The sequence below is a fragment of the Pelophylax lessonae genome, assembly GCF_965119305.1.
Source record: "Pelophylax lessonae genome assembly, chromosome: 2".
Taxonomy (NCBI): Eukaryota; Metazoa; Chordata; class Amphibia; order Anura; family Ranidae; genus Pelophylax; species Pelophylax lessonae.
Window position 1 is genome coordinate 209,811,157 of NC_138769.1, and position 17,278 is coordinate 209,828,434.

The 17,278-nt window shown below is 44.5% G+C and overlaps 1 protein-coding gene across 12 annotated transcripts in view; it reads right to left on the reverse strand.

Annotated features, from left to right (window-relative positions):
- Nucleotides 1–16,576, reverse strand: part of CASK (calcium/calmodulin dependent serine protein kinase) — a 651,701-nt gene extending 635,125 nt beyond the window's left edge. For 5 of the 12 annotated variants that reach the window (XM_082246667.1, XM_082246674.1, XM_082246668.1 and 2 more), the window contains exon 1: nucleotides 16,059–16,573. In XM_082246667.1, coding sequence (XP_082102793.1) covers nucleotides 16,059–16,117 — 59 coding nt within the window. In that variant the 5' untranslated portion in view covers nucleotides 16,118–16,573. Of the gene's footprint in view, nucleotides 1–16,058 lie in introns of all 12 variants that reach the window. The other 7 variants (XM_082246670.1, XM_082246676.1, XM_082246665.1 and 4 more) reach the window with 3 other exon arrangements.
- Between the last annotated feature and the right edge of the window lie 702 nt (nucleotides 16,577–17,278).

Sequence of the window (17,278 nt, forward strand, 5' to 3'; positions counted from 1 at the left end):
GATGGACTATTGTCTTTATTCAACCTCAACTACTATGTAACCTGAGGCTGTAATTGGTGCCAAAGGTGCTTCAACAAAATATTGAGCAAAGGCTGTGAATACTTATGTACATGTTATTTGCAAAGATTTCAAACAAACTTCTTTCGTGTTGTCATTATGGGGTATGGTTTGTAGAAATTTGAGGAAAATAATGAATACATTTTGGAATAGGACTGTAACATAAAAAAATTGGAAAAAGCAAAGCGCTATGAATACTTTCCGGATGCACTGTACATTACACTGCATTAGTTCTTATAGTAACCTCCTGTTTAGTGGGTTCCTTTTTATTTGGTGATGTGCATTATGTGTCACAAGTGCCCCCCCCCCCCCCCCAATCCTAAGTGAGTCTGTGAACTTTGGGAACGTAACCCTCTATTTTTGTTAAATATACTTTTAGAAGGCATGCTTCGCTGAGAAAGCCCCTCCTTCCCTTATCAAGACCCCTGGGATGTATAATATCAACAGCCCAGGCAACCAGGAAGGAACTGAAGAAACTTATAAACTTTAATGTAAACAGATCATGCCAATTTACTAATGCTAGCAGCATAAGGAATACAAATAGTTCATGTTGATTGAGAGAGTAAAGTCCCACTTTAAAAACATTCCTAGTGTTATCAGCTGGCTCTGTAAAGTGATTTTGGCCTTGGAGCAATGCAAGCTGCATCAAAAGAGGTCAATTAGCTATAGCTCAAAAAACCCCAAGCAACCTCTGGAGGAACTATAGTGTTCCACAAAACTTTGGTTGAGAATGGCTGATGATAATTTAATTGCTGAAGAGCAAGGAAGAATCAATGAACTACAAAAGCAGGAAAAAATCAATGAACTACAAAAGCATTCAGCAGCACCCTCACAGTTCAATGAGAATGACAAGCCATCTGCTGCAGTGGAGGACGGTATTTGTTGCCCATTCATTCACAGATAGCTGTGTATGAATAATGTGGCTGTGTGGGCAGAGCACTGGAACAACTGAAAATACTGTATACACTTATTGAAAGAACACTATACCTTCCTTTACACTATACCTTCCTTTAAGAACCAGGACACTATACCTTCCTTTAAGAACCAGGACACTCTACCTTCCTTTAAGAACCAGGACACTATACCTTCCTTTAAGAACCAGGACACTATACCTTCCTTTAAGAACCAGGAATAAGTTAGGTACGAGCTTAAGGACTCTTGCACACAGCAGCTTAAAAAAAGCTCAGTACAAGCTTTTTTTTTCCCTGAGCTAAAATACAGCCCATTCATTGCAATGTGCCTATGCACACAGGCGCATAAAAGGGCGCTGTGCATTCTTCAGTAAAAATAAAATAGAAAAATCTGCATTTGTGGACAGTAATTTACGCCTAATTTGCACAATTGCAAACAAATGAACACATACAATAAAAGGTCTGGATTAAGGTTTTATATACAGCAATTAAAAGCGGATCATTGTAAGCACCCCTGTCAGTGGTAAATGGTTTGTCTCAACCCGCTAACTGCTACGTCTGCATTCCAGCTTGTTCTGTTGAAAAACAGACCTAATGGCCAGATCACCAGGTGAAAATGAAAAGAAAGCCTAAAATGGAAAACATGCAACATCTAGGAATTGGTAACCTACACTATGTGGTTTGCTTTTGGGTTTATCATCCCATTTAAGTGTTACTGAACCCAGGGCCCTGCATTCACTATATCTGGTCTCCCACAGTACACAGAACATGGAAATGCAATTATTTTAGTAAAAATAAACTGCTAAATACCTTTTCTTATCAGCAATTAGAGCAGTTTTGCGACTTCCGGCCGAGCACTGGTTAAAGCTTATAGGAGGAGAAATTTTCTCCTCTGACTAAGCCCACTGCTTGGCGTACCCTTTTCTACAAATGTTATTTTTTTTCTCCTCTGACTGTCCTATGAGGCTGCAGGACCCCTGACCCTGTCTGGACAGAGTCAATTTTCCCTGTGCTGATCACATGCACCCTCTCAAGAAAACAAAACAAATCTCTGGCAATACACACCAAACTGAGCGAGTGCAGAGTGCCTCCAAGGCTCGTTACTATCAGGAGATGGACTGGGGACAGTAAAAGGAGGGGAGGATCAGAAAAGACAGGATCAAACTGCCTTTTTACACAGTGTGAAGGAACCCTCATAAAATGTTGTGGATTTTGAAAATGTGAAAACCGATAAATATGCTTAGAAACAGTTTCTGAAGAAATCGAGAAGCCCTGCAGCCACTATAGTAAAATGAGTCTGTATATGCTGTAAAGCAGGCTTGTTATATTTACTGTGTAGGTTCCACAATAAATATAACAGGCATGCATTACAGCATATACAGACTCATTTTACTGTAGTGGGTTTAGTAACACTTTAACCACTTGCCGACTGCCTAATGTAGGTCTACGTCGCTAGCCTGTGAGGCTCTGGGGAGCGAGCGCCGCCGGAGGCGCGCTCCCGCTCCGCTCACGGACCCCGCGTGCGCGCCCGGGGGACCAGATGTCCGCTGGGCACTCACGATCGTCCGTTAGAGCGGACGAAAGGCAGGCGGCTAGTGTAAACACAGCCGCCTGTCATTCTCCCCTGTGTAAGAATAGAGATCATACGGTTCTACTATGTAGGACTGTTGATCTCTGTTCTTACACAAGTAGCCACATCCAATCACAGTTAGAAACTAGCCCCTAGGGACACACTTAACCCTCCCTCTCCAATAAAGTTACACCTTGTGTCATTTTTACAGTAACAGTGCATATGTATAGCATTGATTACTGTAGTAATGTCACTGGTAACCCCAAAAATGTCAGTCAAGGGTCTGATCTGTCCGCCGCAATGTCGCAGTCCCACAAAAATCGCAGATCGCCGCCATTACTCGTTAAAAAAAATATATATTTCCCTTAGTTAGTAAACGCAATAACTTTTGCGCAAACCAAACAAAATACGTTTTGCGATTTTTTTTTTTACCAAACGTAGCAGAAAACAAATTGGCCTAAAATGTTAAAAAATTTTGATTTTTTACATTTTTTGGGGGGGGGAATTTCATATAAACAAAAAATTTGAAAAATATTGTTATTTTTGCAAAATTGACGCTCTTTTTTTGTTTATAGAGCATGATCATAAAATCCCACAGGTGATCAAATACCACCAAAAGAAAGCTCTGTTTGTGGGGAAAAAAAGAGGACGTCAAATTCGTTTAGGTACAGCATTGCACGACCGCGCAATTGTCCGTTAAAGCAACGCAGTGCCGAATCGCAAAATAGGCCCTGGTCAGGAAGGGGGTAAAATCTTCCGGGACTTAAGTGGTTAAGGCACACTGGCTGAAGGGCTTCCCGATTTTTTTCAGAACTTGCTTCTAATCATATTCATCTGTCACATTTTCAAAATAATCCAACATTTATGATGGTCAGCACTATAGAATTGCCAGTAATTTACACAGTTTATATACTGTACATTCACATCAGTCACTGCCTTCCAGGAGCTTGAGTTCTGAGCCATGCACCCACATGGTCAGATTGGGAGCTTTGGCTGTGTCTGTGCAATTCAACAGCAATGGGGCTGCCTGCATGAAACACCTCTGCATCCCCGTAGCAGTAAACGCAGCCCTTCACGGGTGCAGTTATGGATGCCCCTTGTGAATGAGGCCTGACACTAAGCCACTGTGTGCCAACATTTTAGATATACATAGAAATGCTATATATTTAAGTAAAACTAAAAAGGCAAAAAAAAAAAAAAAAGATCTTTTTCTTTTGGATAGAGTAGAGGATTATAACTTTTTCTTGTTTTTGTCACCTGTGTCCCATTGGGGAGTTCTCCCTTTACTTTCGGTCCCATAGCCAAAAGAAGAAGTAAGGAAATCCCCGGTGGTCATAAGAACTAGTGTGCCCATTTCCCCTCTATTCCTATCCTGGTGAAACGAAAATCAGAAAAAGTGTGATTTTCTTTCACTTTCAATGATAATAGTAAACAGGATAAATAGAGAGGGTGAATCTCCCTAATGGGGACACAGAAAAGACAGGTGTTTTAATTCTTCTCCACTCTGTCAGGAGAAAAAAAAAAAAAAGTTTTGCCTTCAGTTATACTTTAAACACTTCTAAGTAGATCCATATTAAAAGTAAAAAAAAAAAAAAAAAAAAAAAAAGGTTGCATTTGAAAAAAAAAAAAAAAAAATTCTTTCAACAACCATCAGGGCATTTTCATCTATCAAATCTGTTATTGCTATGTAGCTGATATACGAATGCAAATTACACATTGCAGGGACAGACGACAGAAGTGATTTGCACCCTCCAATACAATTTTACCAAAACACGAGGTGAGAAGGTCAACACCCTGAACATTCACCCATGACCTTGAGGAAAGTTCTACGTTAATAAATGGTTAAGCAGTTGGTAGTGCACTCTAGAGCCAAGGTGAGAGCACAAGCCTTACTACAGCTCGATATCCTGTAAGATCATTACCCAATTACAGACTTCTGCTCCACTCACAAGACAAAGAATGCTTCAAGGCAAACACGAGTCTTAAAAAGCTGAGCTAAAAAGCCATACATATTGTGCCTAGTGAAGCTTGTAAAATGCCATTGATGAGAATGGGCTATGTGACAATAAAGAGAAAATTACAGGACTACCTTTACAAAGAATGACCTTGTAGCCATATGAATGTAAACACCACAAATTATACAAAGACAATACAAATCACAAGTACTTTGGAAAAAAAAATTAGTTTTTTTTACTTCTAGGAACGCAATACACTCAGGGTTCCCAATTTTAATTTACTTATTTACAAATTATGGAGTGATGCCTATTCACAAATAAGCAGTTTGTCTCATAGCCCAGTTCAGTCCTAACATGCCAAACCCACTTGAGCTTTCTCAAAAACCATGAAGGATCCATAAAATGTGCAACCACCAAAGTTACCTAAAAAGCCACTGGAATCATGACAAGAAACTAGTAGATTAAATAAAACAGTCATCATTTTTACACATTTACACCCTAACATTTTAAGACTATTTTACTGCACTGTAAGAACACTAAAATCTAAAGTTACAACATGGCCATGAAGAGGAATCCCTCAGGTCAATTATGCTTTCTAGCCTCACTTACCTTTTTTGATGGGTTATGCTTAATTACCAAATTTACATGCTCTGAAAATTCAGCATTGTTCTCTTGTAATCTGCTTCCCTGCAGCTGAACACATGTCCCACACCAACACATTTGTTTCCTTACATCGTGAGCCGGCTGTCTCTCCCAGTTTCTTGCTGCCAGCCCCTAATGATGACCACCAAGTCATCCAGCTACTGTGGAAGCTGAAACAGACTAGAACTGATGCAGATATCCTAATAGGCTGCTGGATCAGGGCTGACGTCATTCTCTCCCAGGTGAAAATGGAGGCATAAAAATTTGTTCTGCACGCCTGTGACCTATATTCAGCCGACAGTGGGCTGTAGTCTCCTGTCAGCTGATGTCATTCAGCTGATTCAGGTTCTGGATGGATCCCGATTTTAAAGCGGTAGTAAACCGCTGCTGCTGGGAAAAAAAGAAAATTCCCTTCAAGGCAATGTCATAATTATGAGAAACTTACCTTGGAACAAAGCCCTCCAGAGCCACAATGTCACCACTGAGAGGGCTGACACCTTCCCCTGGTCTTCCTTTGAGGTTGCAGCCTCCAGCTACATGAGCTGTTTACGGCACATGCTCTGAAGATCTGGCATTGTACGCTGTACCTTCAGCATGCATGCGCTAATTATGTCACAGGCTGCATGCACTATGAATATCTCCTAAATAGTGAACGTTTAAGAGAGATTCACAGTACCTACATATAACTACCCAATTATAGGCTTACCGGTAGGCAAAAGTGGTGTAACAAGAGTTTACTACCACTTTAAAGTCGGGATCCATGCCGCTGAGAGTCTGAACCAGCCATTCCCTCCCCTCACAGCCCAGCACTACAGTAAGCACTGGAGGGGCAAAGCAGAGGGACTTACAGTCACCAACTCTCTGCTCACTAAAGACTGAGAACTGAGCAATCAGCGGCCATTGATCGCTCGGTTCTCAGTCTTAGAGGCAACCGGGGACAGATGCAGCCTTGGATCAATGCTGCATCCACCTAGATGAGTATGCTGGTTTGTTTTTTATTTTTTCAAACTCCATACTTCTCTTTTAAAGAAGGGTAACAGAACACATTCACATTCCTCCATAATGTCCAAACTACCTGGAGGGGGAAACGTGTCCAGTAGTCCATTCTCCATAGTGTATATAAAATTAAAACCGCAGTGCTTTACATGTTGCACATTCACATGAAACCCTGCCCTTGAGGAGCAGGACTATGCATATACTAGGAGGGAAGGTCACACAAACACATGAAAACTCCATAAAGACATGGCCGGAGTCATATTGCAGACCCCAGTGCCCCAGGGAAAGCGCTAACTATTTATTATAAGGCCTCATGCACAATGGACATTTTTAAAGCTGGTGTATTTGGCGTCAGACATTTTTTTCTGCAGCCAGTAAACTCTCCAGTAGGTTATCCCATGTATCCATACACACATGGGCTGTTATCAGTAGTTTTTGTCAGGGGAGTTTTCTGGCTGGAAAAAAAAAACCCCAGAACTAGTGGGTTTTAAGAGGCCTTTTTCAGCTGTAAAAATGCTCCAACTCGGATAAAAGCATAAAAACACTGAAAAACGCCAAAAAAAAAAAAAAATACTTTACTATTCAGCATTTATCAATGTTTTTGAGCCATAGGCTTTTGTGGGGAAATAGTTTGGCTAAAAAAAAAAAATAAAAAACACGCTACAGCTGAAAAACGCTACTGTAAAAAAGCTGAAAAACTCCTACAGCTACAGCTTTCTACTGGCGTTTTGATAATGTCCAGTGTGCATGAGACGTTAAAGAGGAGCTCCGGGCTCCTTCAGAAAAAAATAAAAGTCAGCAGTTACAAATACTGTAGCTGCTGACTTTTAATAAGGACACCTACCTGTCCGGGGATCCAGTGATGTCCTCTCCTGAGCCAATTTTTCAATCAGCTGCAGGTGCCGGTATCTGTAGTAACAGGAAAACAGGAAGTGAAGCCTTGCGGTTTCACAGCCTGTTAACTACTGCACATGGAGGACTCGAGCTGTGCCGTGTGAATGGTCACGTAGTCTTCTGGGACCTGTGATGAGTCTCAAAAGGCTGTGGGGGTAGGAGGGGTGGCTGAACTTCCTGCTCAGTTTGCTGTAGCGATCTGAGCAGTAAGAGGGAGCGGGTACCTGTCAAAACCAGGTACCCGCTCACCCCAAAAAGTGCCAAATGTGCAATGGTGGAGCAAGAGGAGCTTGCCCGTTTGGGTGTAGCTCTGCTTTAAGGCTGGCTACAGAGAGCCTGAACTTCATAGGATTCCTGCTGGATCAACCAAATTTCAAGCTGTGCATGGCCCTGCAAGCACCACTTGGCTTGATAAAAGTCAATTTAGTAACTGGCTGAAGCTGGCCAAAGATGGCCTGAAATTTCGGTCAAAGCAGCCAATCCAACGATCGACCTCTGAAGAACGGGCTTGTCAGAAAAGGTTTGTATCGTCTGCTGAAACCACTGATCAGTGTTTTCTGACAGTACAGCCGTCCTGCTATCATAATACAATGTCACAGCGGGGAGGATTCCTCCATCCACCTTTTTTGTGTGGATGGGGGAATTCGTTTGTTTCTTTTCGATCAGCCCACTGACTTATCAAAAAAAAACCATAAGTCATTTATGGCCAGCCTAAATCAGGTTGAAAATTATTGGCCGAGCAATGGCAGTTTTCTATCGGATGCTATGATCAGTAGCTGCTTAAAGAGTAACTCCACTTTCGTGGGAAAAATAAAGAAAAATATAACGTATACAATTGCGCCACAAATCATATTGTCATTAAACGTTATTAAAAATGACGTTTCCTTTTCAATCTGCAGCCACTAATTTTCTGAAATAGCAATGCAATATGGCTACCTGGAGCTGTTCTGTACACAGAATGTGTACTGACCACACCCCAGAAATATTTCCTGCTTGTGTGATTGGCTCACCAATTTTCCCAGAAAACTGCAGAGTCAGATTTCTGGCATCCCCTGCAACAAAAATATCATTTTTGGTGAGATACTCCCAATAGGAACACGTCTAAGGGGATGCAGACCCAGCAGCTTTCCTCATTAGAGCCCTGCAGCTCCCACAGCTGACTGATAATTATGAAACCACTCTTATTAGACCCACTCAGCACAGAGGAACAAACAATGATTTCTTCAGAATAACAAAAGGTAGGAATCTGCAACCAAGTTTGTTACAATCCTTGCAATGTACATAGATCACCCATAGGAGAATGTTTTTTTTCTCAACAAAAGTGGAGTTACGCTTTAAATACATCCTGTGGTGAGCACACATGAAGGACTATCAGATTTCTCTTGTAGCCCACGGACTGAATTAGAGAAATCTATTAATGTGTGGCGAGTCCTAAAGCTGTATTAAGGGATCTTCTATTTTGCATAGCTACATTGGCCCAGCTTGGACCGATGCAAGTATATGTGCCATACGTGGCTGATCCCAGTGGAAGTTAGAAATCGCTGTAGAAGGCATCACAACTACAAAATTCTCTGCTGTCTTCCAGGTTCCATGCCAAGCAGCTGCTCTGCTGCTTGGAGAACAAAGGAGGTCACTCGCTCAGCACAAGCACCATTTAGAAAAGGATTTTCATTTTTTTTTTCAATGAATGCAAAGCATGCTCTGATTGGATGAAGTGGAGATTGTGACATCACTATTCCGCTATATCCAATCCGATATTGCTATTCATTCATTCAAAATAAATGCTGAATGATGTCTGCACCAAGTGAGGGACCCCCTGTGTGCCCTGAAGACAGTGGAGGTCATGGTAGTAGCAGTGCTGGAGTGTTTTCCAGCTTCCATGGGGAAATCACAGGTATGACACATACAGTACTTACTCACATCTGTCCAAGATGGACCAATGGAACAAAGAAAAATAGTCTAAACCTAAACTTCTGCTTTAAGCTGGACACATTGTGTGAATTTTAGCAGTTACTAATGACCTGGCAGAAATTCAGTCAGTGGGTCTTCCCATCACCATCCTCCCACACAACATCTTTTATTGAAAAATTAAAGCGGTAGTATCCCGCTTTTTTCACTTTTACCTACAGGTAAGCCTATAATAAGGCTTACCTGTAGGTACAAATAATATCTCCTAAACCGGCACGGTTTAGGAGATATTTACAGTGCATGCAGCGGCTCGCGCGAGCAGCGCATGCGCTCTGAAGGTCCGGGGGGACCTTCAATTAACTTGCCGGGAGCTTGCCGGAAAAATCACTCCCGCGCGCATGCGCGGGAGTGACGTCATCGCGGCTCCGGCCAATCAGCGCGCCGGAGCCGTCTCTTCCGGCCAATCAGCGCGCCGGAGCCGCCGAACCCGGAAGAGACGACGAGGGATCATGGCAGCGCCCGCATCGATGTCCGGGGGTCCGTGTCGGGGCTTCGTTTTAAGGTAAGTTACACATAATGGGCTAGTATGCGATGCATACTAGCTCATTATGCCTTTGTCTTGCAGGTTTTTTTTTTTTTATTTTTTTTTTTTTATAGGGTTTACAACCGCTTTAAGGAGGGACGTTTATAGGTGAGGTGGACAAAAATGCTGTCAAAGCTGGATTTTAGAACAGGAAGGACAAAGGATAGTTTGTATGGCTTGAGATTAGAGATGGTGGTGCCAACATCCCCAAAACAGTACAAAACAATAAGAGAATGTATTGCAAGTGCATGGGACCTTTTAGGCACCAATTCAAACAAACTCGCTGTTATTCCCTGCTGTAGATGGTTGCAGTCGGCCTTACTCCAGGACAAACACCATTGCATCATCTTTTTGGTACCCTGACTGGTCCTCAGGTCCCTGTGGATACCTAGACCCTTTCTCTATTTGCGCAGCAGAATTTGGCAGAAAAAAACGCCCCCAAAGTTACAATATGCACGTATGTGAGCAAAAATGCATTCCGCGGGCCAGAATTTTCAAGTGGCTGTAAAGGCTCAAGGTGTGTTACCTTTATGCATGAAGGTAAAAAACCCTTCTGTGTGCAGCAGTGCCCTTAGTACTCACCCGAGCCCCCTCTCGATCCGGCAATGTGCACAAGAGCCTCAGCTCTCCCAGGTCTCTACTCCCTCATCGGCTGAGACAGCAACGGTAGTCATTGGCTCCTATTACCGTCAATCACTGCCAGTGAGCAGTGCCAAGCTGCACTCCATGTGTGAATGGACACAGAGCAGCGGCTCGGAAGCGATTCTGCTCAGGTGCCCCCAGAGTAAGCTGCTTTCTCTGGGGGCACTCGACAAGAGGGAGGGGCCAGGAGTGCCAGCCGGAGACCCGAGAAGGATCGGGGTTGCGCTATGTAAACCCATTAAGTATGACATGTTCATTTTTTTTTTTTTTATTATTAAATAACCTTTAGTATCACTTTAATCTATTTTGGCCACTGGAATACATTTACAGGCATAAGCACGTTTAGATGCGTTTACACACTTTTTTCTGCTTAGAAGCTCCTGTCAGAACACGCCTTTGGATGATTTTTTTTTTCTTGTAAGTGCACAGGGCCGCATAGGCTAACATAGAAGTGCTTTTACAGGCATTAAAAAAAAAGAAAAAAAGCTGAACATCTGTATGAGCAGAATTTTTTTGTTTTTTTTTTGCGCACACAAGGCCTTATAATATACTTTTTTTTTTTTTTTTTTAATCCTATTGGTTTGTTCAAATTGGTGCCTAAAATGTCCAACACATTCTCAGTTTTTGTTTAAAACAAGAACAGTTTGGGAAGAGGTGAGCCTGCGGTTAGCACATCCCATTATTTGCTTCCTGGATGGAGTTCATATTTAAAGCAGAACATCCCACCTCCAGCTGCAGTCCAGGGTCTAATGCGGTTTTGTTCACCGGTTCAGGTGTGATTCCGGTGCAAATTTTTACTTAAATTCGCACCTGAACCAAAACTAAAAATTGCACAGGACTTTTCAAAAATGGACCGCACCGCCACAGACATGTGTGAACTGACTGCGGTCAGATGCGGTTTGAAACAAATTGATTAGCAAATATGTGAACTGAGCCTTAGGCCCCTTTCACACAGGCGTTCAGATCTGCCTGTCCGTTTTTTTGGCGGATCTGAACGGATGCTTCATGCATCTCTATGGGGCATTGGATGTCAGCGGAGACATGTCCGCTGACATCCGATCCGTCAAATCTGGACGGATGGAAACCCTATTTTCCATCCGTCCAGCGGATCAGATAGGATCAGATGAGAACGGACAGGTGGTCCGTTCCCATCCAGTTCCCCCATAGAGAACAGCAGGACCTGACATGTGTGTGTGTCCGCACACAGCGCGGAGACACAGCTGCCATCCGCCTGCTCAGTGGGGGATCGGCGGATCAATTCCCCCGCTGAGATAAACGGAGTCTGCCTGATGGACTCCCTGTGTGAAAGGGGCCTTAAAGGGAAGTTCTGCTTTATGTCCTCCTCTGACCTCCATCACATTTAGGCTGGGTTCACATATATGCAGATTTGTTTTTGGTAAAGAGTCCAGTGTGGATTCCATTCAGTGATTTCTTGACACTAAAAATCGCACCTGAACCGGATAGAAAATTTGCAACGCAATTGGCCCACATATAAGTGAACCAGCTCCATTAAAAGCCAGTCTGATTCACATGTTATGCGTTTGAGATCCTTTTGGGGGAAGTTGTTAACTTTGTATAGACGCCTGCAGCAGATCTCAAACAGCGCGATTGCAATTCAGTGTGGGAAACGTGCAGGGATCGCTGGGTTTCCCGCACGGTATGTGTGAACTTAGGTTAAAAATGAATGAGCTCAAATCGCACTGCACTGATTTGCATGTGAATCGCACAGGAATGCAGTGTGGTTCTTGTGAGATTCGCATGCAAGATATTGTGTGAACAAGGGCTAAATGTTTTTTTGGGGAGCAGGTACCCAATTTTGGGGCCTAAGCAATCCGAGTCTTTGACCCCAGACTTCTGGGACAAGTCACAGGTCCTAAAAGGCAATTCTCCTGAGCTCACAATGGTAAACCCAGAGGTATACAGTGTAAAATTCCTTCTTAGCGCCAGCGACCTATCAGGACGATGGGTACCCTTAGAGTTAAAAAAAAAAAAACCAAACAACCTCAATAAAATGTAATCCAACTATAAAACAATAGATATGCTCACAAACGCATATCACAGCAAATGGGACCAGTTGCCTGAAAGCGGAGTTCCAGTCATTTTTGGGGTTATAAAAAGTCAGCAGGCACAAAACCTGTAGCTGCTGACTTTAAATAAACACACACTCACCTGTTTCCATGATCCAGCGGTGCACTCACCCCAGCCGTTTTCACCCTGTGTCCTCCCTTGGTGGCGCTGCCATCTTTACCATAAACACACCCGGCTGTAACAGCTTGCAGATGCCCACTGCGCATGCGGTGCTGTGCTCTGTGACTGGCCCTGAAGTCTTCTAGGACTTGTCATGTAGGAGAGGGAAAGGAGAACTTCTGCTTGTGATTGCCTAAGGTGACCAGAACAGAAGTGGGTACCTGTCAAAATCAGGTACCCCCCCCCCCCCACTCAGCTATTACAGATGCCGCCTGGTCTTCCTGCAGTACCAATAGACTACATTAAACCTTAAAGCGGAGTTCCACCCAAAAGTGGAAGTTCCACTTTAAGGCCTCCTCCCTGGCTCCTGTTTGTGAAACTGAGCTTTTGGGGAGGAGGCATTAAAGCTGAACTTAAGCTTTTGGGTGGAACTCCACTTTAAGTTTTAATGTAGTCTACTGGTACTGCAGGAAGACCAGGCAGCGTCCACAATAGCTGATGGCGTACATGTTTCAAGGAAGAACCCTTTTCACCAGAACCAGGGTAGTAAAGGCTGCTGGTCCAATTGTGTATGCACAGTGTAAAGTCACAAGCCACAGCTTCCCACAGTAAAACGTTCCGGCGTTCTGCCAAAAGCTTCAACTTGCCAAAATATCCAACCACGTCACTTCCGGTGATTGAACAGCAGCATTGGGTGGAGATTTGGAAGAGTTGCTGTTTTCACAGACAACCAGCAGCCAATACACTACGGTACATGACCAGTTGCCTGTATTCGCAGGATACTGGGAAAGGAGGAAAAAAAAATTGTCACCGCCTTCCAGGTTGCCATGTTGTTGGTTAGTAGCGAGCGGACTAACAATGTCCACTCATTACAGCACGTACCGTAGTGTATTTGATGCCGGCGGTCTGTGAAAACAGCAACTCGTCCAAATCTCCAATTATTGCTGCTGTAGAGCAGTCTTTTTCAACCAAGGTGCCGTGGCACCCTGGTGTGCCTCCTGGGTTCTTCAGGGGTGACTTGGCAAAATGCCTAAAAATTGCAAAAAATTGAAACAGGTTTTTACATTGCAGCATTAAAATCCTGGGCACCATGCGGGTCAAGCCACTGGCATCCTGCCATCACTGGTTGATAAGGAGAATGACAGGTGCTTGCATAGAATTCATGTTTACTCCTCCTTTTCCCCTCTCCATCAGCACTGGGGTCACATTAGCAAGTAGAAGAGAAACTAGGTGAGAAAAGAAACCTAGAATACTAGTCAGCACCAGTTTGCAATAGTGGAGGAATAAAATCACTTCTAACAGTTGATGGCCCATGTGTATGGATGTTGCTGCTATATGTAAATCTATTTGTTGGTTTTTTTTTTTTACATTTTAGAATGGGGTGCCTTGAGATTGTGCAGAATTTTAAAGGGTGCTGCGAGTGAAAAAAAAAAAAAGGTTGATAAACACAGCTGTAGAATCACCGGAAGTGACGGGGTTGGAGATTTTGACAAGTTGGGAGTTTGACAGAACACCGGCTCCGAGAACCTAGCCTGGGTAAGAACAGTGCTGGATCCCTGGACAGGTAAGCGCCCTATTACCAAAAGTCAGCAGCTACAGTATTTGTAGCTCCTGACTTTGATTTTTTTTTTTTTCTCTCTAGGACAGTAATGGCGAACCTTGGCACCATAGATGTTTTGGAACTACATTTCCCATGATGCCCATGCACTCTGCAGTGTAGGTGAGCATCATGGCAAATGTAGTTCCAAAACATCTGGGGTGCCAAGTTTCGCCATCACTGCTCTAGGATGAAGATCTCCTTTACTACTATCAACCAGTCCAATCGCACCCCTAGTTTCTATTGACTTCTCCGGTTCTAATAAAATAAGGATCTAACATGATGTACTTATGGCGCTTTTCCACTGCATGGAACCGAACGGTTCGGCTCGCTTTTCCCCTGCTGGTACCGCATGGTACGGTGTAGGAACGGTTCGGTACGGCGGCGCTTTTCCACTACATGGAACCCAACGGTACAGCTTGCAAAACAGTACCACCTTTGGTGCTTTTCCACTGCATGGAAGCGAACAGTTCGGCTCGCTTTTGTGCTTTTCCATGGCTGGTACCGCATGGTATGGTGTTGGAACGGTTCGGTACGGCGGTGGTCCTCAACCCTGGCCTACAGGGCCCACTAACAGGCCAAATTTGCAAGATAACTGAAAAACATCCCAGGTGATATCATTTGCTGCTCAGTGATTGCAGTACTCTACTCTGCATCTCCCCCAAGGTAATACCTAAAATCTGGCCTGTTAGTGTGCCCTGAGGACTGGAGTTGAGGACCACTGCGGTACGGTACGTTGGCGCTTTCCACTGCATGGAACCGACCAGTACAGCTCTCAAAAACAGTACCACATCGATTGTGGTTCCAAGAGGTACCATACCCGGTACCATATCCCGCAATCCTTTGCATGCAGTCACTACTAGCCACTGATTGGTCAGAGAATCCCACCCACCCCGTTGTTATCCCACCCACTTAACTTTAGTACTACTTAAGTGGAAAAGCAAACCATACTGTACCAACACCGTACCATGCGGTACTTGCAGTGGAAAAGTGCCACTTGATTGTGGTTCCAAGGAGGTACCATACCCGGTGCCATATCCCACAATCCTTTGCATGCAGTCACTACTAGCCACTGATTGGTCAGAGAATCCCACCCACTTAACTTAAGTACTACTTTAGTGAAAAAGCAAACCATACTGTACCGAACCATTCCAACACCGTACCATGCAGTACCAGCAGTGGAAAAGCAAACCGGGCCAAGCAGGGCCGAGTAGAGCCGAGCCGGTACTTGCAGTGGAAATGTGCCACTGATTGTGGTTCCAAGAGGTACCATATCCCACAATTCTTTGCATGCAGCTGTCACTACTAGCCACTGATTGGTCAGAGAATCGTTGTTATCCCACCCACTTCTTTAGTACTACTTTAGTGGAAAAGCAAACCATACCGAACCGTTCCAACACCGTAGCATGCGGTACCATGCAGTGGAAAACCAAACCGGGCCAAGCCGGTACTTGCAGTGGAAAAGTGCCGTTAGCAGCGTATACCCATCCTAAGCCCACATCCGTTTTGACACATCCAGCAGAAGCAACAGAAAAAAAAACGAGTGGGTGGTGTTACCGACTGGAGAAATCAGGCACACCAAGTCCAACGACCTCCTACTTCTAACAACTTGAAATGGAAATCGCTTTTCAAGAATCGCTCCTGCAAAAAGCTCCTACGGCAACGTGCTTGCGGATGGCAAAGAAAAAAAAAAAAAAAAAGGTTGCGTCCGTCCCGGCAGACATGGATTCACGCTAGCAATGCCGTGATGATTCCTGACTGCAAAGCTCGCGTCTGTCAAACCTCAGGACCCTGGTGGAAGAAAGCCATCTTAGAGAGAGAGACCTGAGCTGTGCACATCATCTGGTGACAGGGTGTGTGTGGGGGGGGGGGGGACAAGGATGGAGAAATAGAGGAGCCTCGTCCCGCCTTAGATCAAAGCCATATGGTGAGATCCAGCTAATGCACAATCATCATTGGGGGCTGAACTGGGTGGATAACATACAGGTAATCCTGCCTAGAGGAAGAAGAATGGGGGAAAGCCATTGGCATCCATAGAACTTGCATCCAGCTGTGATGTGTGAGCCCAGGTGTCATTGTGCAGCCATACATCTCCCATTATAACCATGCAACTTACTTTCCGATCACCTCACACAGCTCATACACATCTTCAAACAGCACGTCGTCGTCGGCCATGGTCCTGAGAGGGGATTTCAAATGCAATAGATGTAAAAAAAATAAATAAAAAAAAAATGAAGGTCCAGCTGAGGAAGTATTAGAATCCCAAGGGAAGAAGAAGAAGAAAAAAAAACCCAAAGGTGGCCACACAAATCCGATCAAGATGACACAGAAGGTGACACCCGGCGCTCCCCTTTCATCAATGGGCAGGCAGGCGGCCGCTCTACATCTCAGGGCCGCCGCTCCTCCACCATCCCTTCAGGAAACCGAGCGCCTCCCGGCGCCGCCGAGACACACTGAACGCAGACCGCGCCTCGATGCTTTAGTTTCTTCTTCCCCCACCCCCCCTCCTCCCGAATTAGATGACGGTGTCCGCTCCTGAGGTAACCGTGCCCCACATTTCAAAACCTGACGCGTGAGCGCGCCCTGCCTTTTTTCTCTCCAGCCTTTCAGGATACTAGGAGGAGGCAGGCTCTCGCGCGTTCACGTGACCGTGCCTGCCGTAGGTGACGTCGGGGAGCGAGCACGCGTTCTCCACCCCCCTTTCAGGTGGACTTGCGCGTGCGCGCTGGTGGCACAACCCCCTGACTGAAAGGGCTAGCTGGGCTCGGCGGTGAACTCCAGTTGCTACCTTTTCACTGGCGCCTAGGTGAACACGGATACTAGAATTATCCAATGAGACGTGGCGTTCAGGCGCAATATGCCGCCTTTATATTTCTGGGTTGTTTCTGGTAGAAAAATGAGAGGAAGGAATCACCAATGGGATTCAGAGGAGGGGCTAAGGTGGTCTGAAGAACCAATAGCTCGCAGTCTTGGAGAATTGACATTCAGTGTGACCTATGGTGTGTTAGGAGAATGCACAGCATTGCTTCAGGCTGAGGGGTGATTTCTAGATGCTTGCTCTGCCATTGCCAGTGCTCACCGTCCTTTACTGGAACAATTAAGCCCCTGGGGGGGTGGAAGGGTTGGTTCAAAACTGAGGTCATGTACTGTCTGTGAAATAAAGAACAGCATATACAGTACAAAGAAGTAAATGGCAAATTAGCAATTTTAAAGTGTTAGTTAACTACTTCAATACTGGGCACTTTCACCCTCTTAGTGCCCAGACCAGCTTTCAGCACTGCACTTTGAATGACAATTGCGCGATCGTGCAATGCTGTACCCAAATGCATTTTTTTA